The following is a 24,523-nucleotide window of genomic DNA, read 5'->3' as shown; positions in this document are numbered from 1 at the left end:
GGATCCAAAAAGCAATCTTATTCTGTTCATACAATCTTAGTCTAGTATATGGTTGTGTGAACACGGACATGTGAACCAATTACCATGGGGTAGCAAATTGCAGCGCGTAACTACCCCTATTGGGAACTTGCAGCAAATACAGGCTGATTCAAGTTAATATGAATTTCTTCAATTTTGGATGTAGCAAACCAGCCTTACCTCCTATTTCATGGGGTTTGAAAGAGCACTAGAGCAGGCACAGGTTGCAGGTGTGCCCAGGGGTCGTAACTCATAACAGCAGTAACAACTCGTAACAGCAGTAACCTGTTTGTGTGTTGAAACCTTGTATGCAGAGCTGGTAGAGATGGTCTTTTGAGTGTTGAAGGAAGTGTGTGACAGTACTTATTTACTGAACACTTACACCCAAATAAATATTTTAAAGGCTTGTTTAAAGGAGACTTAAATACATTCTGTGTTGTGAGCCACGTAGGTTAAGTGTAAACTAAGAAGCCAACACAGTGCTTTTCTCTCCTGTTTCCTGCCACTACACTTCCCAGTCTCAAAAATCTCAGGAAGAATGGTTATTTTTACATCTTTCTCACATTTTTAAGTGCAGGATTCCTAATCTATTTAAAATTTAATTTTCTTTTACTTCTTTTTATGTTTAATTGCTTTTATAAAATTATGGTTACATTGATTTTTCTGTCTATACATAATAGCTAATTTGAATCTTATGTCTGAAAAAAAAATACATTGAAGCTCTATTCCTAAATTTCAGGGTGGCATTTATAAAAATCTGCTTCACTTTTCTTGCAGTGTAACACGATAGACTTATTCTTAGTTACACCATTCTTGGCCACCTAGCCATTTATGCTGTCTCTATATAACTGCATTAAAATCTAAATATGTTTGCAGAATGTTTCATTTAAGTTATATACAGCTCAGATGAGAGTATCTGAAGATTGTGCGATTTTATAGGTACCCCAAGTTCTTACCTGTGTGCAGTGTGTTCATCTTAAAGCAAAGGGTGGGCATTAAAAATGTATGTGTGTTACATTTGCATTCTCTCAATGTATTGTCAGCACGTCTCTGGTTCCTAGTAGGACTTTTACCTTTGATTCTGCCAAAGGCATCCACGGTTCTCATGATTTATTTCCAGTTTATCTTTCTGGAAACACACATACTCACAGCTGGGTCATTGATAAAAATCTCACCAACATGAGGTCTCCCAGTGCTTTCATTTGAATGATCATTTGAATGAGGCTATAAGGCTGTATAAAATTCAATGCATTTTAATTTTAAAATCTCCAATCACATAGCAGTGTGCTGAACAAGTTAGGTAACAATTTTATTAAACTTCCAAATATACAGTGAAAATAGTAAGGCCTCTTTCAGTTTCTCAGCATCTTCACATGAGCTTCCCTAAAATATGAAGAGGTGGGTCGATCTGGCAGTTGAGGAGGAAAGATTAGTCAGAAGGTAACTGGCAACTTACAGCCCTTAATTTTCTATCTTCTTTGCTGCTGGAGTGTAGCCAAAAAACTACTTGGGTCATCAGACATAACAGCTAGCTGCTTAAGTGAATTCTAATGTCTGCATAGAAAAAAAAGAGCTACCCACTCATGAGATTTTTCCGATCATATCACAGATGGGAGCACTGCAGACCTGCCATCAGGAGGTTCAGTGCATAGTGGCACTGTTGTTCCCTGAATTTTTGGCCTGACTGGGAAATACCAGGAGATGATAGGAAATATATATGATGAGATCAACAGAAATGCAGATTTTCATCTTCACTTCTTGAAAAGTTCTGTGCCTGACAGAAAGTAGAGTGTCTTTCTTTGATAATAGACTGCTTTATTATAATTTTCGCTTTAGAAATATTTATATATGAAAGATTTTTTTTTTCCAAATGAAAGGTTCTGATGGGGCTAGATCCCACTGGTCTTGCTTTGGCCATTGAAAAGATACCATGCTTTTAGCCCTGTGAAGATTTGCAGATTGTCTCTTATAATGAGGTGAGCATGCCCCATTGGTCCAGCAGGTTTGGGACTATGAAGAAGCTCTCCTCTTTGTGAAAACTCCGTAACTAGACAAATACCTGGGAAAATAGTGTTTATATACTATTTATATATAGTATTTAAATACAAATAGTATTAGGGACTGGTAGGTCTCCTCCATGCAGCTGGCATTTAAAGCCATCAGATCACTTCCTGAAGACAGGAGGAGCCTTGTGGCCTGTTCCTACACATCTTCTTAACTACCACACCCTCACCTCTCAGAACAGCCCAACTGAAGAGTGGTTTGTGCAAAATCAGGTAAATTATCACTGATTTTCTGTATATCACTATGAGGATAATGGTGCATGGAGAGAGAGGGGGTGACTTGTGAAGGATGCAGCCTGGCTGACAGAATCATTTAGTCCTTCCAAGCACCCCTCTGGCACCAGAGGTGTCACATGAAGTAGATCACAGGGCTCTGAAGTGTAAAAAGGGAAGGGTTTTTCTCTCTGCTCTCTGAGTCACAGTTTTCTCCTCTACAAACACTGATACTGCTAGCTTTCTTGAGCCTTCAAAATCCAAGGAAGTGAATTAAAAGAAGCCCTGTGGGGTGATGGACCAAGAGATAGGATGGACTTCTCAGAGATGCAAAGAGACTGATTTGACCTGGGGAATTGCTTGCTGGTAGAGTGCAGGGGTTAGAAAACTGTGATGAAGTTATTCATTCTGTATTTTGTCTCTTTATATTTTCTGCTGAATTTGTTTTCTAATAAGTCAAGCAGCTTTGGTGCTAAATAATAGGGGAAATACATCTGTATATATCTAGAAACAGCCAAAGTCTGGAAGGGATCTTAGGGTTCCTTTCAGTCAACAGCCGCTCATTCCCTCCAAGGGAACAGCCTACAAGCCTTGAGGACTTTTATCTCCAGTTGGCTTCCCCTCACAGAGGGGCACCCTGCAGAGACTTGCCCGTGCTATTGTGAGAATAAAGATCAACAATTAGCGTGGTGCTCAAGGAGCTGTGGTGTCATGGTTTAGGGTAAGTCTTAAAGATGCAGAACCAGTCTTAAAGGTGCAGAACTTAATGTCCAGCATAAACAGAACAGATGACTGGGGATACAAGCATCATAAAGTCACCCCAGGACAAGTGATTAAAAGGACTTTGTGTATTTGGGCAGAGAATTTGATAAGAGAAAAATTTCTAAAGGTGGAGGAGAAAAAAAGAAATCACAAATTTGTGTAGCCTTTTGCCAGTCTCATTTTCCTTATGTGGTCTTGAGAATCAATAATGTGTCAGCACCCTGATGAAAAGCTTTTGCTACAGGTCATAACATATGTCTGAAATATGATAGAATTAGATATATCCTTTTTTTGTTAGCTTCTCCAATAATGTATTGGCCTCCTCTGCTCTCTTTTTATATTAAATCAGTGTGGAAAGCACAGAAATACAGCAAGGGCATGCCAATTCCACAAGGGCTTGCAGGCATTGTTAGAAAGAAGTACTGCCAAAAATTAGTGTCTGTCTTCACTGTTCTCTTGGATTCAGTCTTTATTTCCATGCACTCATGTATTTGTTTTCACTCATTACCAAAGAGACTAAAGGTTGAACTAGGATAGGATTCCTACGAAAAATGAAATCCCAGAGATTCTATCAAATTTCCAGGGAAGTCTTCAGCCACATAAGTAATTTTCAATGTAATTTGAAGGGTTTACCTGAAGTACTGAAATTGAACAGTCTGTCATAAAATGGACATACTTCTTCTAGTCATGTTAAATGTTTGAGCTTCCCTGAAGTGCTCTATACAGGTGCTGTACCCTCTTTCATTGTACCTGTGTTTTGAGGAACTCTTATTCCATGGCTCCCTTTTCACTGTTCAGAAGTTACATCATCTTAATTAGAGTGCCCAGAGTCAAAAGAGATGCAGCAGATCTTTTTTTTTTTCTCTTGACCATTCACTTTTTTTTCCAGTTGCATTGCAAATTAGCAGGACTCTCATTAGGTCAGCTTTTCATTTATGCACACTTTCCATGTCTGTGATCTGTGCCTGTACATTTCAGTGTAAGCAGTGTTATTTTACAAGTTCTAAAGTGAAAGCTGTTTAGCTTTCTGCTTCCATCAAAGACACAGTGTTGTGTTATTTTACAAAGAAAAAGGTTTGTTCATAACCTTTGGGTTTTGTTTGTCTGAGGGTGTTAGAACCTTACAGCTCTAGGGCTGATTTTGAAGTTGTAGCCCAGTGTACTCACTGAAATCCATCAAATAATCTCATTAAATAGGTGGATGTCATTGATAGAAGCAGAGTCATCATATAAAAAGAACTGCCTTTAAAAATAAGCATCTCTATTTAGCCTGGAATTAGAATATTTGGTATTTTCTGCTCATGCTGATTTTTTTATGTATTATATAGAGCAAATCATAGCACTTTCAAACTTTTATCATCATCTTTCTAGACTTAGTTGTGTGCTGATAATGTTTGGCCTGTTTTTGTGTTGCTCTGTTGCATCTAACTCCCCCTTCCTTTAGAAAACAAATGGGAGTTGTCACTATAAAGTAACAAGGCACAGAAAGTGCTTTATTCAGAAGATTTGCTACAGCTGAATAATAAACATACTAATAAGCACTACTTGTCTCATTTTCATGTACTCAAATATAAGTATTTTAAGTGCAAGTGAAGAAGGAAAACAATGGATAGTTAGAGATCATTAAATTATTTATTGGAGCGTAAATTCCCTGAAAAAAGAAGAGAGAAGCAGAATTGCAGGTCGGCAGTGTCAAGACATTCTGCGTTGCTTGTCTTTATCATCATGCAGAATCTTTTTATTAAGGCAGTGCAGAAAGAATAGATTTATGGACTGAAGGTACAATGTTTCATATGTCCATTTCCATCTAGATTGACAGTTCCTACCAACATGAATTTCCCAGGAGAGACAGTGTTACTGGTGTCAGTGGATGGCATCATTTACTTCAGCGTTCCATTATTAAATTGATAACAAGATAATTCCTCTGCTTCTCAGAGACATGACAGGTTTTATAATTGTTAACTTTCTTAATGCATGGGATTTGATGTTCTACGTAGTTTTTAATAAGAAGCTTATTTTTATTTCAGTTCTGCAACAAATCAAAATTTGCAAGAACGTACAGGAAAAGAGAAACCAGGATGAGTGTACAAGGCATCAAAATCAAAATTTGCAAGAGCGTACAGGAAAAGAGAAACCGGGATGAGTGTACAAGGCATCAAAATCAGGCTGGTTTCCAGAGGGTTATTTTTATAGCAGCAAATGTTTGTGCTCCCTTTGTTTTTCAGTACTGCCCATTTGAGTGTATTTGTGCAGTACAGAATGCTGGCTGTGCTTGTACTCTTGTGTTGTACAGTGGGTGTTAAAAGTGTCCTGTACATTGGTAATTCTGGCTCTGTTTTTTGAGGGGGATCATTTCATCAGCCAGTGACCATTTTGAAAAGCAGAGGGTGGCCACACGTGTCACTGAATGGCACAAAGCCTCCAAGAACTTTTCTGCTGGCTCAGTGTGGCACAGCTGGGACTCATCCTGGACCTGATGCTGGGTAAGAGGCAGGGATAGAGAGGAAGGCTATTGGTGTGTCTCGTGAGGTAGGACAACCCCAAAATCCCATGTTGCTGTTGTTATTCCCTCGCTGCTTGCTCTTTGCTGTTGAGACTGCATCTTAAGAGCTGTTGTGAGAGCAGTCTGCCCTGTGGCCCGTATGTTTGACTCACATATGTGAAGAACTATGAGAAGTCCATCTGCAGCAGGTGTTTTTTCCATGTAGATATTTAGAAGGTTATTTATTGTGTCATTGAAATAGCAAAAGAGCACCCTATAAACAGTTCTTTGTGGACTTCTCACCAAGTACTTGGTGGACCCTGTGTTCTTGTCGCTGCACTTGGACAGGACCTTCAGGAAATGTTCTGAGTGCATCAGCTTGTTACAATGTGTGGGGGATAGTGTGGGTCAGAACTGAGTGTAGGTACCCCTCATTCTGACAGATGGGGGTTTAATGCTGTGAAACAGTGGTGCAGCTGCCAAGTTCTCCTTTCCTTGCATGCTTGTGTAGATGTAGGTGCTTTTCTGCTGGTGAGTGGTGTACTAAACATCTTATTTTTGCCATTGCTCTAGGAAGATTGTATCATCACTGCCAAGCTCCTTCTTACTAAATGCTTTCTGAGGAATTTTGATTTAAAATGTTTGAGTTTGTTCAGACTACGCAGGTCATGTGGCAAGGCTGTACTGTGTTGTTTTAGAGGAAGAAAATGTGTCTTGAAAGGAAGTTTGAGGTCTTTCCATCTGACCCAAACAAAAATATCTTTTGAAGTTTAGCTTGATCAACTGTATTTCTATGGGTATTGAAATCTGTTTCTTAATAAAGTCTTCAATCTCTGCACCCCCCCTTTACCACCAATTATCCTGTTCCTTATCTCTGCTTCCCAAACAAATAGCTGTTAAAAAAAACCCAGTCTTTCAGCCTTCTTGAAAGCTCCTCTCGATTTTGCAGCTTTCAGGGGAGCAGCCTTTAAAGATGATGCTATGAATCTCTTTCTATTTTTGCAAGAACTATGTACTTAAAATATAAAATACTGTGGATTTTTGTCAGTATTTGAGAAATCAAAGAGGGGTGTTGTGGCCAGCAGTAGCCTCTAAACAGAGCATCTGTGGACATGATGCAGAACTGCCCTCAAGTCTGGTGCAGCAATAAGAAGGGACAGGCAGGGAAGAGCAAGCAGAAATTATGGTGGCTGAATTTCCTGAAGTGCAGGGAGATTATGCACAGGCCTGGAAGATTAGTTCAGGACAGATACTGGCTCTGGCCAGTGTGAGATGACCAAAATAAATATGGCTATCACAGGCATGAGGATAGAGGATTGTAATTTCATTCTGTATGTTGAGAATTTTTCTTATATTTGCAGGAATTGGTAGTGTTCACATTTAAATCCAGACCCCCTGAGACTTTTTTTTTCAGACTGTTTGAGTGTACTGAAACTCCCTTACTCCCGACGGAGCAGTACAGGACTGTCAACGTAGAGTTTTACTGCTCACTGGCTTTAAATAGATGTGACCCAAACTAGACACTGTTGTTTTTGGGGGGGGTTTTTTCCCCTCCTTCTTTTTGTTTTGCATCCTCTTGCAGTGAATTCTGTGTGTTAGGAAAGAAAGATCACTTGAAAACATACACAGTAGCAAACCTCATCCTTATTATTTCTTTTCATTCTATTGAATTCATGAAGCATCCACATAGAGATAATGGATGAGGAAAAAAAAAACATTCACAAGGGAAATAGATTCTAGTTTAAGCTTCCAGGGGATTATTATAAACAGGGAGAAAAATATTTTAAGGATTATGAGAAGTACCTTGTCAGTGTTCTTTTAAGTAGAACAACTACTAATGCATTAGTCACAGAATTGTGTGAAATGTAGCTTTTTACTGCTTTAGCTACGGTATATTCATCTTATAATGGTGTCCTAACTGGTACATTACATACCCTCCCTTTTCCACCTCCCTTCCCTCCAACAAAAACCAAGTTTTATTGTGGACCTTTTTGTTCCACGAATGATCAGGAAAACGCTGAACACAGAACAGTGTGTGATGTTGCAAACGTGCATTTGTCCCTTTATAGACGTCTGGAGAAATTGTCTGTCCCGTTGTGTGGTGCCGGGGCGAAAAGCCCTTGTCTGGTGACATCTGTGATGGTGATGGTCAGGGAGGGACAGAGCCGGCGGCTGCTGTTCTCCCTGGCGTGGGCGGGGCAGCAGCATCACCCACAACAGGCAGAATAGCAGTTTGGATGGAGGAGAGCAGGGAACAGCATAAACCAGCTCTGATTTGGATCTGGAATAGGGAATGGGCCAGGGGTCCCACTGTGCTTCAATCATGCACAGTTTGCAGGCAGCCCACACTCGGGCTATGACAAAGCTGCAATTTAGTCAACCCTCATTTACCACTTACTACACTTTAGCAGCAGCTTCATTGTAAGATCTGTCAGGAGTCTACTTTTGTGAGCTGGGAAGCGTGGTGCAGCCTCACGCTTGTGGCTCAAACCACTGTAATTAAGCTCATGTCAGGTTGCCACTGAAAATTTCAGGAATTGAAAGGAATTGCTCTCCACAGATGCTCCTGGGCTGGGCCGTGTGCTGGACTTTCATGAGACACCGACTGTTTGGGGCTATTAAATTTGCTGGGTTGGTAATGTGGTACGAGGCATTGCAGGCACTGAAAAGAATAAGTGAGAAGAGACTAAGAAGCTGAAATGTGATACAGTTCTCATTCGTTACTTTCCAATAAAACCTCTGCCTTTTATCACTTGTAATTCTTACTTTGTTCTCTCCAGCCTCTTTTAGGTAATAGGAGATAATAGTCTATATTTTCTTTATAAATTTCCGTGTGTAATTTTAGGAGTAGATCCAAACCTCAGGCATCACAGATAGTTTCCCTAAATGTTCACACATGACAGTGATTATTTCTTTTTCATGGGCACTGATTCCAAATGAAAAGACTGTAAAGGTGTTTTGGGTAAGAACAGTCACTTGAGAAAGGACAGTTTTGTTAGCGCAGAATGCTGGGGGATATTCTTCCACCTAGAAAATAAGTTCATTTTCAAGTTATAAGAGAACACTGCGGGGAAAAAGACAATAAAATCCCTACTATTTTTAAATTTTCATTATTCCCTCTGAGATCATGGCTTTCCTGTGAACAGTCATGGCAAAATGTAATTTTTGTTTTCAGTTATTTTTGTTATTGTATACCACTGCTTCTGTCAAAAAGGGCTTAATTTTAAATATGAATCCTAAACCTAATCAATATTAAATTAACACGTTGTCTTAATTAACAGCTCTTTGAAACATCTTTTGTACACTCCCAGCAGAATTTTCAAATTTCATTAGTAGCACTTGATGTAACCTTACTTAACTACTTATGAACATAGTCAGCCGCCTTTGTTGTCTTACAACTTTCCCCACTGAAAAATCTGGTTTGTTTTAAAGCTGAATTGCGCAGATTTCTGATGTACTTTGGATTGTGACTGCAACTGTGAAAATCCTTATCATGTTGTCAGTGTCTGAGCTGCTGGGTTGTTTTTTTACTTTAGTTAGTTTATAAAAAGCATGAATTTGACAAGATATGGTTTCTAGATAAATTCCAGTTGCTTTAAATTTTTGTCATGTATAATTTCTTAGATTTGTCACAATTTTTGCTTTTAAAAATTGAAGTCCTTTCAAAGAGATTTCTGTTTATTTCCAGAGCCCTCAATTTATCTTGAATATTCAAATAGGACACAGAGCAGATTTTGTTTCATTAACATTTGACCTATACAGCTATATAAGATTTTTCCCAATCTAAAAAATTATGGTATAGGAGAGAGACTCTTTTTCCCTGTCAGAGGGGAATAAAAGCATGGGCACTAATGACTGTGTGTGCTTAACGAAGAGTTTGGCCTTATATTTATGCCAGAGGTGATCCCAAATGGGCACCTGCGGGCAAGGCAGGCACTTCATCAAACACCTCCCTTCTCACCAGCCTCCCATGCTGCAAACAGCAGCCAGAAGGGTGGTGGGTGGGCAGTCTGCAGGTAGGTGGGCTCATTGCAGAGACTCATCAGAGCAAAACAATGGAAATAATGATGATGATACATGGTATTGTCCTTTTAAATGAATAGGATGTAATCTCACCATGTCAAATTTTCTCCATACCTGCCTTACTTTTAAAAGTGTGTTTCCCTCCCTTCTGAATGTACTAAATATCTCCTTCTTCTTATGGAGGTGATTTGTGAGTTTACATTTTCCAGCAATTGTGTGTGTTGGACAATTTTTCTACAGCATGCTTTTCGGTATTTGTTTGAAATGAATGAGTCATTAACCCTCAGCATGATGGGAAAGTTCAAGACAAGTGTTAAAATGAGGGGGTGACAGATTAAGCTCACCCTTGATATTAATGAGACAGTAAAGCTTGTTTGGAAAACAAAAAGATTAAAATCAAATGTCACATTATCTGTCAATCAAACTTTCATGTGAAAGTTTCATGTAAGAGGGCCAAATAAACAAGAGCATGGCCAGATGCTTCTCTGTTCTCCTCTCCTAGTGTTTCCTTTGAACACAGACTGAGCTGGTAGACTTCTGTTAAGTTCTGTGATATATTTTCTGATTTAACCTTTTAGTTTCTGCAATATAGTTTTCTGTTGTGTCTTTTCTTCCAAATATCATTCTTCTAAGAAGTCCTTCATGCAGGAGTTCCTGGACTGATTTCTCTGCTGAACTGACCTAAAATGTTTCAACTTCAGAATTTCAATCTTTGGTCTGGAACACATGATTTTATTTTAGTCTTAAATAGAAATTAGCGCTGTCACTTGAGCTGCGCATTGACCAGAGGAGTAGTTAACTTTCATTTAACAGTAAATAGCACTGTTATGCAACTGGTAAGTTGTGCATCTAGGTGCCCTCCCACACCCCAGAGAATCCTATTAGAACTTATTTTACCTAAAAACATGAACCTCAAGAAATATTTTAAAGGGAGCAGCAGCTAGAGGCAGAACCTGGACTTGAAAGTTGCTCAGTGTAATGAGAAGGAAAGGCAATTACACAGAATAGCTCTGGGAACTGGGGCCAGTCAGTGAATAGGAAATAAAATGTGCATCGTGGGATAACAAAGGCTGGGGGTTCCCTGGGCCATTCTCCCAGTCCTGCAGATTTTCCCCACATCCTGAAAGTCTCCTTCCAGTTGCCTCTGGGACATATGATAGTTCTGGCTGTCTGTCACTGTCTTAAGTTACATGGTGGGAGACTCCAGGGTCTGGATTTGATGTATCCTGGATTCCTGAAGTCAGCGGGAATATTGTGTTCATACACTGCCATGTTAGAGTGTAAATCATGCACTGATGTCTTACCTACCTCTAAACAGTCAAAATGCTTCTGTCATTTGTATTAATAGTAAATAACAACTTCATTCCTCAGACCTCAGGAACAGGTATGTCTGACAATTTCCGCTTGACTCTGTGTGTAGGACAGACTTTGTTCTCACTGTGTCACGCAACAAGGATAATGCACGTGGATGGACCTTCTTTACAAACCAGGGATGTGGCAGATGAGTTTCTTCACTGTTTCTTGTCCCCAGTGAAGTCTGCAGCTGTATTTCACTCTCTGGCTCCTGGCAGACAGCTGGTAGTTCCCATATGCAGGCTGTGCAGTTCATGTCTTGAGTCACAGTAATGTACAGTATTACAATAATGTATATATGCTCTTTCCAGGTTCTGATTGCCAGCATCATGTGCAGCTATAACAGGGACGATTGGACTGAACTTTCAAAAATGGCTGAGGTAATGGTTCCTAAATGTGTTTCCACTTTTTTTCTTTTTTTTTATTCTCCTTGAAAACAAGAGCTGCAGTAAGGAATTTCTCGAAAGAAATAGATTCAGAGTGAAAAATGAGAATTTAAAACACGTCCATTATAATTTGTTTATTCCGTATTTTCATTAAAATGATGGAAATGTAAATTTAAAGGAAATCTGTTCCATAAAAATGATCCCTTGGATTTTTAAGCACTACCTGGAAAGCCTTTAGTCTTTGAATCTATATACTTTTTATTTGCATTTTAAGCAAACTGTATATTATGACAGATGCCCTGATAAAATTTAATTCTACCTTTGAGAGCCTAACTTGATCTTACCTTGCCTAGAGGCACACTAGTTTGACAGCACCAGAAGAAATTTTGAATATAAAACTCTTGAATATTTAAAGTATAAAGGGCTCATTTAATGCTATTCTAGTTTTAATACACACTTTCAAAAATGATAGCTGAGAAAGTCAGCATATATAATAGCAGTCAGTAGGCTTGCTATAATATAAATCCAATCTTACAGAAATGCAAACAGACTATGCACCTGAAGTTTCCATTCAATTTGAGGAAAAAACTATTTAATAACGTGTACCTGTGTCCATAGGGAGCAGTATAAGAAATACTCATCAGGACTGCACTAATTTCATTCAGAAAGGTATCTATATCTGAATGGAAAGCAAAGTTATGTTTAAATTGAAGTGCGTTTTCCACATAAAGCATCTAGAGGAAATTAAAAGCATAGTATTAACAAATGTAAGCAAAGAAAAAAATTACCTTGTCGTTATTGCTCATATTGGCTCAGATTTAAATGTTTAAATTATAAATATGCTTTTATAAATGTATGGATAGAGTGATGGATATTCTGAATTTCTGTTTTCATATGGCAGAATGTTTGAACATCATTGTTGCTTTATTCAGTGTCCTAAGCCCTCCTGTGGTTATGTGGGATGACACTTCTCCATTTTCTTTGAGCATTTTGAACCTAGGAGGACAACAGTCACTTTGGGGACTTAGGGAAGTGAAATTAAACATTATCAGTAGTTAGCCTGGTGATCTTCAACACTATTTCAATTTATACCTGTATTTGCCTAATTGAGCATGAAATCATATTTTGGAATCTGTGCTTGACAGGAGCAGTGCCGCTTTTAAACTGATTAAGATTGGCTTTATTGTGCCATTTGCTCCTGTTTTTTTAGTCCGGTGGTGCTGCTGTCCAACTTTAAGACACATATTTCCAATCCGTGCTTGTATTTATGTTGCCCCTTTAGAAAAAACGTGGTTCTTTAAATGCAGTTAATGATGTGTGACCTCTGTGATAGAACATTCTTCTAGGAAGTAGTTGTTGGTGTCTGCCCTGTGGAGAGCAGCGCTAGTTTGGGGCGCCCTGCAAAGCACAGCTGAGAAGCGGGGATGTTTAATCACACATGTAGGATCCTGCCTAGGAGGTAATAGATGTGGCTTTCACGAGAGCAGAAGCCCCAGAAGGTAGCACAGCGTCTCAGCAGGAGGACGACCTATTCATCCAAAAGGTCAGCTTGTCAGGGAGGCCGACAGCCCCGGCACGGCCAGGCTGGCGGAGCCGGCCGGAGCAGGGAGGGGTCCCGGGAGTGATGGATGGCTTCTCCCTGCTCACGCACTTTGGGAGCTGCTGAACCGTGGCCACGCAGCAGGCAAAGTTACTCCAGTTCAATAAGCAAAAACAAAATGCAGATGCAGAACAAAACCCGAGTTAGAGCCACTGGAAGGCAACAGGAGAGAGCTTGGTGTCAGGCCAGACCGGTTCAGAAAGGAAGAGGAGCGTGTCTGTGCGCTGCCCTCGGACAGCTCGGCTCCTTCCCCTTTTAACTGTAACTAATAGAGGGCGATGAACAGGAGTTAGTGTGAATCATATGTTTGTTTAGACTTCTTTTTATTAACCTCTTGTTCATCAGAAGCAAATTTATTTGATGACAAAAGCTATGGCACAGTATAGGTGCCTGCAGAAAATTTGGAGACTGAATCCATTAAAGCAAAAAGGAAAAATTTATTACTGAGTTACAGTTGGGAGTGCAGCAACACCTGTGTAACACTGCCTGCCAAAGCTCTTAGTGCTGCTCTTAGGCCCTGTAAATACATTTAATTTTTTAACATTTTCCAGAACCAACTCTTTATTCTGCTCGTATCTTTTTGCTTTGTTTTTCACTCTAATTCCTTAAGAATCTTTGGAAACCGCATCAGTTTTTGAAGTTTTTATCTCTAATGATCAACATGCTTCTTTTCCAGGGTGTCATAACTGTAGCTTTTTCTCTTAAAAAAGAAAAATAAGTCAAGTGTCTGAAGAAATCTATTTAAAATTAACAGTAAATTCTGCAGGAAAGAGTACTTTACTTGAAATTAATTTTTCATTTTTTGTGTTTTCACATGTTTCATAGGTTGCTGGTGCTGATGCGCTGGAGTTAAATTTATCATGTCCTCATGGTATGGGGGAGCGAGGCATGGGGCTGGCCTGTGGGCAGGTAGGACTGGAACCACAATCTCTTTAATGTCTCTCCAGCAATCCTGCACTGCCACATTGATAGTTACACCTCAGGGGGTAAGACACAAGCAGCAGATTACCAGCTTGAGATTTTTAGGTTGAATGTGTTTAAATATTTAGTGATGAGAGAAAAAAAAAAAAAAAAAGCTGAGAATGTACAAAATGGTTAGTTTTGCTGAGAACAAAAATGCATTATGTATTTGACAAGAAATATGATGAAAACAAAAATTTTAAAAAAGCATTTCGACAGAATTTGTTGATTTCCATTTCAGTGCCCTGTAGATGTCTTTTAAATCATGAGCTATTAATTACTGCATATATCACGAAGGATTTTGAAGGACATGAGATAGTCACGCATTTCATTTCACAGTCTTTAACATATGAACCTAACTGTATTTCACAGAAAGAGGCCATACATTCTGGTACATGTAACCGAGTACAATTAACACCTTCTCTTCTAAGAGCTCATGTTCTGTACCCTATAAATTTGTTGGTTATGGTTATTTGTTGTTATATGGTTAAGACTGGAATTATCCATGCCTGATGTCTGTGCCATGTAGAAATCTGTTGCGGAGTTTATCAGTAAATCATATGGCTTCAATTAGGGGCATGTGTGTTGTTTTGCTCATGAAAAGAAAATATACACATAAACCCCCTAATTCTCATACTAATATCCTTTTGAAGTTTGTAGAGTTTTGCAGTTTTGGTCATAGTTTGAAATTTGTTTTGTCTCTGAAACATGCCCAAATATGGTGAATTGAAAGTATCTGAAAAGTCTTGGTTCACAGGCTTCCAGGAGAGATTATTTCTAGAGTTTAACCATCAAAGTTTGCAAATTATGAAGCCTGTTTGATTTCTTATCTTAATACATTTTGGGAACAGGGAGGAGAAGAGGAGGAGGGAGATGCGGAGTGGGAATCATGGTTATATACCCTAAAACTGATACATTGTTATTCATCTTTGTAAAGGGGCTAGTAAGCATCTTAATTCATCCTCACTTCCTCAGTTAAGCACAAAACTTTTAAGAGCTGTGGTGTAGCTGGATAACTAAACCATTCACTATGTAAAACTAGAGAGGCAATAGGAGCTTTAATCAGAGCAACATTTCAAGTGGACACACTTCAAGTATGGCTTTATCATAGCAGTGCTGTCAGGCACAGTGCCCTGGGCATTTTATTGTTTTCTGTGAACAAAATTACGTCAATCTGGTCCATGTTGTAGATTATTATTTTTAATGAAAGTAATCTGGATGCTTTTTATGGCCAGTGATCATTTACTGAAGTTATGATTAAAAATGGGGGAGAATCATAAAAGCCCTCCAGGGTAATAACTACTACTAACAAAACAGTAGTAGTTATTATTATTTTTTTTCCCTGAATTGCATTCAACAACAATTTGCTATTTTAGCCATCTTGATAAGTTTTTGAAGGAATTCCCTCCCTTCAGTCTGCAGAGCATAACTCAGTAGTTTGGTGTGTCCCTGCCTGAGAGGGCAGGATGCTCTGGAAGGTGCAGTCTGGTCAGGGAGAGCCCTGGAGGTTCCACACAGGAACTGAAACAGGCTCCTTTCAAGCATGGGGTTTTAAAATGTTTTTTTAGGTATGTGTTATTTTCAGCTTTCAGTGGTTGGAGTAATGTATGCATGTGAAGTTGCTTAGATGTGGAGTCAGTAGGGAGCTGTCTGGCTACATGAGTCTTTACATATCTTTCAGCTATTGTAAAATCAGAGAAGCAAATGCAAAATCTGAGCACTCTGGGATATCGTGTGGATTTGTGACTCTCCATGGAGGAGATCAGATCCATAAAGAAGGAAGATTACTTTACATATACATATATGTTTTTATAATAATAAAGTTTCTCTCTTCCCCATACAATATGGATAATCTTTGGAATGTTTAATATATACTACTCTTCCTTAAACATTTTCTTGTGTTTTTTTAACTGTCTTATCAAAATGAAAGCTCAGAAAAGAATCAATTTCTTTACATGAATAAATGAATAAAACAAGCTATGTTTAGAGAGCCAGATCCTGATGTTCTTCCTCAGAGTTGGCTAAAATTAAATTATAGTGATTTAAAATGTAGATTATTGAAGTAAAGGATAGGGTTAAATGGGATTAAGTAATGATATGTGCAACAAGATTTATCAGTAGCCCTTCAGGGGGCTTCTATGAACGGTGGCCCCTGGAAGCCCCATCAGAAGATACAAAAGGGCTAGATAGTATTTTGGTATTTTAGTATTACTTATTTTTTTCCCCTAGAGCTGAAGTCAAATAGGTCATACACGAGTGTTGTGGGAAAGACAGGGCTCAGATATGCTCTGGAAAAAAACCACACTCGATATCTGGAAGTCAGGGCATGAGACTTTGAGAGGCAGAGCAGCTTTCCTGACTGTACACTGAAGCAGGTTTTCTTAAATCTTTTTGATAACATAATCCATGTCTTCATAGGAATTTTTTTAAAGGATTAGGTCTCTTTCATGCCTAAGAACATTAAATCCTCAGGAAACTACAGAAATTGCTGAGATGAAGAATAATGGCAGAAAAATGTGTATTTTTACTGTTTATAATGTCTAACATGTTCTGCCTTTTTGTTGTTGTTTAAAAAAAATAGGGAAAGGAAAGGTTAATTACACTGTCTGCTTTTTCTTCTCATTCCAATTCCTATGGTGTGCCTACAGGCTAAGTGTAGAAATCTGGGAACATCAGATTTGTTTTTTTTCTCTGTCCTGTTTTGTTATCTAGTCTCAAGCACTTTCACTGTTTTATATCAACTGCAAATTAAAAAAGATCCTGGTATATCCAAATTATGTATATAAAAATCGGTACTAAGTATGGCTGTTTGTTTTATACTGAATTACAGTTCTCAGCTTTCATTTGATTTTAATTCCAAGTCATTAGTGCAGACACTCTGGCGCCCAAACAGCGTAGCTAGCCAGAGGGTAATATTAAGAGGTATCTGTATTGCTGCCAATAAGTTACTTAAAGCTGGTTCTGTATAAAATGTCAATTATATTTGCTAATGCTGATTAATGATAATAAAGTTAAGGTTTGTATTCTTTTGTAACAATCTACGACTGTATAAAAGTGGATATAATTAAAAATTGTAAGAGAATTTGTCATTAAGTTTACCAGCACTAATGCACAGATTTTCTTTGAATCAGATAACTTATGTGTACAAAACATTTAATAGTAAACATAAAGACAACATACTGAAGAGCAGATTAATAAAAAATGACAGTGTCACTTTCCCACTATAGTTCGTTGCTGTAGTAATTTTAGCATAAAATTTTGAAAGTAATAAATCAAGCATGTGAGATGGTAGCACTCACATTTCAACAGCTAACTTGTGGTGGTGTATTTATGGTGCCCTTTTTGTCCTTCTCTGGAAACCATGCAAAGATGTTCTAATTTTTTTATTTCTTACTTATCCTTCTAAAAAGTGGCATTGACTATTCTGAAATCAAAATGTTGTGTGAAACCAACGAATTTGAGTGTTTGTCGTTTTGGTCTAAAGGTGAGCAAGTCTCTCCAGCTGCTCTGCCAAGAATGAATAAATAGTTAAATTGAGTCAGTAGTCTGGTTTACTTTGCATTCCTGCTATGATGAAACCCCATGTCTGAGAGCTGTAATGTGCATCTCCCAAGAAACATTAGAACAAGATCGATTAGGACAAGTAACACCCAAAGTCTTCAAAATTATCAGTGAATCTCCTTGGCTAGTGGGCAGTGAAAAACAGCAGAGGGAAGGAAAGAGCAGCTCACAACTACCTGAGAGGATGTGACAAAGATGCTGCAAGAGTAGCTACAGAGAGGGGAAGATTATTCTGTCATGTCGGATGATACAGCAACGGGCAAATTGCGGACTTTGAATGCTTCAAATTAGGAAATTTGCATTAGGAAATTAGAATTCCCCAACAAGGTGATGCAGATCAGGAATATGTTGTCTGGTGGAGCTGTGTGCTCTCCATCTCTGGAGTTTTTATGGCTCAGGCAGGCAAAGCTGCGGCCAGCCTCACTGGTGGTGGTGTTAGTCCCAGTCCAATGGGACCTTCCAATTCCTGCCCTCTGGAGTTCATTCAGACAGCCATTTCTGTGAATTCACCCTGGTCAATTCTTAACCAAAGGCACTGTATTCTTTGTACCAGGAATAGGAAATGAGCACTGGAAAAAAGGAAGCACAAGGACTTGGGTGTTCACTTGGAGTGAGATAATCAGTATGAACGAGGTCTCAATTTAAAAGCAACTAATCTCATATTCAAAGATCTCAGCCTTAGTGCTATAAGCAAATATTGTAAAAGTTAATGGCATCCTGGCATGTAACTATTTCTCATTAATTAGTCATAGCTTCTAACATCCAAAATATAAAAAATCTTGGCTATCTCAGCAGTTAAGCTCTAGGTTTGGGGAATTATTTGATTTTTTTTTTTTTTAGTTTATATTGAAGAAGGAATGTATATGTCTCTTGTGAGCATTGAAATCTAGATTCTGGTGGTTTAGCTATTCAGATCATATGTGAAATGAACTTGCTTTGTGGTTTTTTTCTTACCTTTATTTTCATTTTGCTTCAGTTGTACTTGCTACAGTGTCTGCTGCTGGCTGTGCTTATGTTTATTGCCTGCAATTAGGAGACAAGTTTCATAAAAGCCTACATTGCCTCATTCAGAAGACGACAAATCTGTCAAAAACAAAAAGAAAAAAACCCCAAAGCCCTGGTTACTCTGCAAAGATGAGAGCTGACTGCATGGCACAATTAGATTTGCTCTGCTGTACCTTGGAAATGGGAAAGATGAGGCTGCTTTTTAATTGAAGTGCACAGCATAGCATGCTAATTCGCAGTTGCTCTGCCAGCAAGGAGCTTGAAGTATTTTAAATAAATGATGCCCCAAACAGAATTTGATTATATCTGTGTTCATGTGACATTCTACTATCAGCCTACAATAATATGCTGGTTAAGTATAATTCATTGAGTCCTGCAGGCAGTATTAGTTCTTACTCTTCTGTATCAGTTTTTGCAACAAATTAATGCAAAGTACAGCAGAGTGGTGCTGCACGGGGCTATAGCAGCAGCGTGGACATTGTCACCCAAAATCCAGTATAAACCAGCATGAGTGAGGTTCGTGTTGCTGTTTGCAGTGGAGATTCAGGATTCATACGTCTTGTTGTTCTCTTGTATTGGCCACTGTTACCCATTTTGGCTGTTTCTTCAGAATATAATCCTAGCTGATCTCAGTGTCTTTGTGTCTGCCGCTGCCGTCTCTTGCTTTGGGGCATTTCTTGATGACCTCTTTCAGTCATGTTTCTCAGTCGAAACTGTTTCAAAGAACTGTAAGTTCAATGAAACTGGGTAACTGGGGAGAGGAGGGGAATTGCCTGCTGCCCAAGCAAATGGATATGAAGAGGAGACTTGATAGTTCAACTGAGGGAGAAGTTCAACAGAGGCAAGAAATTCAGTTCCTGAGAAACAAGGATTTCTTGGTTGAGGTGGTGATGCTGTGATTCTGCATGTGCAGGGATGTCCTGTTCTGGGCATTGTTTTGCTGGGAGAGAATCTGAGATGTGCAGGGAGAAGGGATGCTGCTGACTGCCTGCTTAAACTCTTACAAATGTAGATCTAAGCCCACTTTTTCACAGGTCAGGAGATGTGTTTTGTGGACTTAGTTCATGGTCCCACACTGATCATGGTCCAACACCATTCTTTATGATAATTCAGTTTTGTTGTTTAACCTCTTTGGATTGGTTTTCAATCTTCTGTCAGCAGATGTATCTTTCTTTTCTTTTTCTGTTCCTTATTCTTCAGAACTCTCCTCATAAACTAAACCCTTTTGCTGAGTTGCTTTCAAGTAAAAATTGATTCATGAGCTATTTCACTGGAAATCTTAGCAGGAAAAGCTTGCTGGCTTTATGGTCACTCCTGAGTAGGTGACATTATTCACCTTCCTCAAGTATCTGAGAATTCATTTATTTTCTGTTGTAATTTTCAGGTGTATTTTCAGGTGTAATTAAATGTTGTGATTTAAAAGGATTTCTTGCATGCATCCTTTATATCCTCATATATTCTATTTTTTAAAAGGAGACAGTACTTAATGATGAGGTACAACAGTTAATTGGTGTTGTTTCTAAAGAATTCTGCTTTTTATACACTCAAGGAGAAATGAATTGAAATGCAAAGTTTAATAGATTTATCATCAGAATTCTGTTCTGTAATTTCATATTGTAGTTTGACAACATTTAATCCACTGTTAGTGCTTTGAAGGATTTCTAATTGGATTACTCAAAAGACAAAATGGAAAATAAAAAGGGATTATAAATTTGGCAATAATGTTAACAGCACTACCAACTTGCTGAAAGTTTTTAATGACATGCTGTGGCTGTTAATAAGGTTTTAAACACTGTTTATGTGTGGTGACTTATATTTATGTAAGGAAGGCATTCTCTACAGAATGTATTCCCTTAGCAAATGTAAAAATTATTCTGTTTCCTTGAAAATCATGAAGCATGAAAGCAGTTTGGGTTTATACTTATTTTCAATCTTACTATGATGGAACCATTTCTGCTGAAATTCACATTATGGGTGACAGATGTCACAGAGAAGGTCAGTTTGGTCACAGTATCAGTGACCTGGCATTGTTTGGCTATTTTAATGACACTTCAATAGCCTAACAGCAATGAAGTATGTAGTGAGTGCTTCCCATAAAGGAACTGCTTCCCATAAAGGAGCAACCCTTTTTTTTTCCCTTCTTTTTTTAGACCAAATTGCAACCTGTATTTGTTCTTGAAATTGTATTTTAATGCCCTGAGAAGTTTTCAGAAGAGGGAAATATAGAAAATTTGAGCAAATGCCCAGGCCCTTTGAATTGCCTTTGGATATGTGATTGCATCATAAGGCATTGCAGTTTTTTGTAACCATGATATCTGGTAAATAGGATTTACTGGAAACAAAGTGATCACCAACAAATAACTGTGCAGGTAAAGTAAAATATTTTAAGATAGCTTATCTTGGTGCACATTATTAATTTATTCTTTCTATGGTTTCAGTTTTATGCCAGTGTTTGATAAAACTGTCTCTTCACTGTCTACATGAGAGTTTTAAGGGTTAGACTCATATTTCTTTAAATTTAGCCTCAGCTTCTAGGAAGGTTCGACAGTCTGCTGGGAAGCTTGCTCTTTACAATAGGCCAAATCTGAATACATGCCCACTTCATGGCCGTTTTAAAACTGGGTGGCAGATTCTTCTCAGAGCATAGATTTTAAATACCCTAGTTTTGTGTTTCAAAGGTTTATGCTTACCTCAATTATTTAGTATTTTCTGCCTTATTATTATAGGAGAGGACAGAGCTTGCCTACCTGACCACAAGAGAAAGCAATTTGTAGCTGCAGCCCTGACATATTTGAGTTCTGTGCTTCCCTTTAGAATATTTCACGTATGACGTAAACCTAATCAAACCCTTATGCCTTCTAGCAGGTGACCTCTGCATGAACTAAAGAGCTGAAATATTATTTAATCATGCTGCATACCACTTTTTACAGTGCTATGAGAAACATTAGTTTGGCTGGCTAGAAACAACCAATATAAAATGTTTTGTTCTGTCAGGGGTAAAAAGGCATTTTTATTAATCAACACTTTACGTACACCAGCACTGTTAAATAAATCTTTCCAGTCAGTGTGTCCAAGCAGTTTACTAACGGTAAATGTGTGGTTTAGTGTATTTCACTTGGAATATTTAAGCCCAGCTGATACTGGAACAAATAATTTGGTAATTTGGACTGCCAATCAGTGCATCAGCCTTTCAGGACAACTGTAGTGGTCTTTATTCTGAAAATCAAAAAAAATCTTATAACTTAAATGCCTTTAATATTGCATTAAAATCAATACTCATTGCTAAAGTTTTAACAGACCTATCACAGTGAAACAAAAGGACAGTTTTCCCTATGATGTAAGGTAACTATAAAGAAATACGAAATGTCTTACAGTTAATTTTTAAAGTAGAAAGTTTTCTACCAGAGGTGTTTCTTCTGGTTCCTTAGAATAACATTTTAAAATTAAAAATAAATGAAACAAAACCCAAACATTCAGAATAAGGAAAAACATTATGGCTCAACCACCTGCACAGAGAGAGGAATCAGCTTTCAAAATAAATTCAGTTCTTTTCCTCTTTGTGCTGGGGAGAAAACAAAAAGCTTTCCTGTAATCTGAAAAGGGCGTAATTACAAAGCTGACTAAAGGCAGCAAGCAACCTTTCAATTCTCAGTTGTGCTTGATCTTGACATCCCTCTAATTGTTGTTCTTAGCACAATTTTTTGGTTTTGGTTTTGGTTTTGGTTTTGGTTTTGTTTTGTTTACTTTTCTGTACTGGTCAGTCAAAAATCTCCAGCTCGTTTTTGACCTTGTCCACACACGGGTTTTCAGTCATGAGGTGCAGCATTATCACAGAAGGGGTGTAGGAGTGCCATGCTGCTAATAAGATTTCCAAAGAGGAGCTCCCACACAACACTTTGATAAATGTATTCTTGAGTTTGGATGCTGACCTGTGTTAAAATTGGCAGCTTTTAGATATGTGAAAGATAAGTGAAAACCCATTGGAGTGGGTTCTTTTTGTTCAGCTTATTTTTCTCTGTTATTTGACATATGTTAAGCATCGTTCATTTGTGAAGCTCCGGTAGAGTAGTACAATAAAGAAACACCGTAACAAGTTACTTTTCCAATTTTTTTTTTTTTTTTTTTTTTAATGAAGTGAGGCAATCAAAGGGTTTTTGTCTTGTGCTTTTAGCGTCTTTCAAAAGTTTTAATTAAATGGCTGATGTAGGGGGAAATAGTTGTGACTCCGAAGGAGAGTAAGACAGAAAAGGGAGAAAGGGATCTGCTAAAATTGAAAAATTTATTGAAATTCTCATTCTCTAGAAACCCCTTCTGTGTCTTCTAATGTACACCAATTTGTTCTTTCAGTTTTTCAAAGTAGTCTGAGAAGAGTCTGTGACTCCTTAGAGAAGTAGGAACCCCGGTCTCTTGTTGGCTTTTCTCAATGCCCAGTATTATCTCTGTCAGTATAGACAGAGTCTCAGAGTTATGACTTCTCAGTTCAGCCATGACCAAAACCTGGACCTAATCCAGAGGGACTTGATTTAGCCCAGTGACACATCGGTATCACTGGAAGAAAAGGAGAATCTCAATTAGGCTCCCCCGAGTGGATCTTGCAGTGACAGATCTGAAGGAGCAGCTGATCAAATTTTGACATCTTGCTTGCAGCTTTACTTTAAATTAATAAAGTCCAAGCATCTAGGAATGGAGCTGGGTGACAGGAGTTTTTTAGTTCTTATAATTTACCGCAGGAAAAAGAAAGTTCAGTCAGGTCTCTCAGTTCTCATGTAGATTTTTACTTTGGCAAAAACATCTGTGATTTGGGAGTTGTTACTCTCTGTAGCTTTTTGTTTGTTTGTTTGTTTGTTTGTTTGTTTTTAAATTGAATTAAAAGATAGAATTATAGTCTTTGCATGGTCTTCAAGTGGTAATGTTTTTGCCTAATTGAAAAATCTATAACCAAAAGAACAAATGTAGTCTGCAAAAATGAATGGGAATTTTCCAAGCTATTCTTCCACATCTTAATATGCACTATTTTGTAAGCAAAATAAGCTTGTTTCATGGGTAGGACATGCTTAGTTATGTAAGTCAGATGATATCCTTTCAGTTTAAAAATATTAGTTTTTGTTCAGATTATAAAGAGAACATTTTGCTCTGTAAAAACAACATAAATGTCTTCATTTACACAGTAGGCTTGTTTCAAAAGACATTTTTAAAGAAAGGAGCATTTTAAATTGTGTAAGAGAGTAGAAAATAAGTATGTCCTTGAATTAAATCAGTGAACAATAGTCACAATGCACATTGTTGCTATGGTAGTTTAGTTAAATGGTAACTATGTGGAATTTGCTTAATTTTTTCTCCTATGAATCTCTGATCTTTTAGAAATGCTTCCAAAACCCCTACCTCTACAATCTCCCTTCACAATGGAAAGACCTCTTGTTTCAAAGTACAAGTTAATTAATGAAAGCTGAAGGCTTCAGTGGGATGAAACACTTTTATTCTCCTAAAACAAAATATGAAATTATTCATGTTTGGATGGTTTTAATTTTTATCCTGAATGGGATTTTCCTGTACCATTTTATAGAAGATATTTAATGAGATTTTGAATTCTGGGAGTTTGGGTGGTTTGGGGGTTTTTTTTTGGCTAAACTAGTACACTTTGGATCTTATGCCAAAAAGCAATACAGTATTGACAGGGAAAGAGTCCTGAATTCTATCATTATCTCTAAAATTTATTGTGTGGCATTGGTTTTGCATCACGTCACATCATGGATTCTTGCTGGAGGGATATAAGCTCTCACCCAGCAGCTACATTTTTGTGAAGCTGGCCAGGCTAACCCAAAGCCTCTGATGTAATTTAGGCCAGTTTTTAAATTTTTCCTAATATATATAGATAGCTTCACATACAACCATGAAAACTGTTATTCCTGCCTTAGGTTAAACTGCTTCATTTCTTTCTTTTTGACAGCTGCGGTCAATAGAAGTTGACCAAAAGCTGTCAAATTTCCTGAGAAATGAGGAAGAATTTTTTACTCCAGATGAGAAGTGGAGAGTTATTCGTCTTCTGTCCTGGGAAATCCTTCCCTTATTTTGACAGGCTTTAAACAAATTGTTAGCT

The 24,523-nt window shown here is 38.0% G+C and overlaps 1 protein-coding gene across 5 annotated transcripts in view; it reads left to right on the top strand.

Moving 5' to 3' along the window:
• The window catches only part of DPYD (dihydropyrimidine dehydrogenase), a 350,974-nt gene that overhangs the window by 230,656 nt on the left and 95,795 nt on the right, over nucleotides 1-24,523 (top strand). For 4 of the 5 annotated variants that reach the window (XM_040073309.1, XM_040073306.2, XM_040073310.1 and 1 more), the window contains 2 exons: nucleotides 11,226-11,294; nucleotides 13,726-13,809. In XM_040073309.1, the coding sequence (XP_039929243.1) occupies nucleotides 11,226-11,294; nucleotides 13,726-13,809 (153 nt within the window). Of the gene's footprint in view, nucleotides 1-11,225; nucleotides 11,295-13,725; nucleotides 13,810-15,541; nucleotides 15,625-24,523 lie in introns of those variants that run through there. The other variant, XM_040073312.2, reaches the window with a different exon arrangement.

Source organism: Hirundo rustica, chromosome 9 (genome assembly GCF_015227805.2).
Source record: "Hirundo rustica isolate bHirRus1 chromosome 9, bHirRus1.pri.v3, whole genome shotgun sequence".
In the NCBI taxonomy this organism is placed as follows: Eukaryota; Metazoa; Chordata; class Aves; order Passeriformes; family Hirundinidae; genus Hirundo; species Hirundo rustica.
The sequence above is the reverse complement of the archived record's forward strand: the minus strand, read 5'-3'. Positions and strand labels throughout refer to the sequence as shown.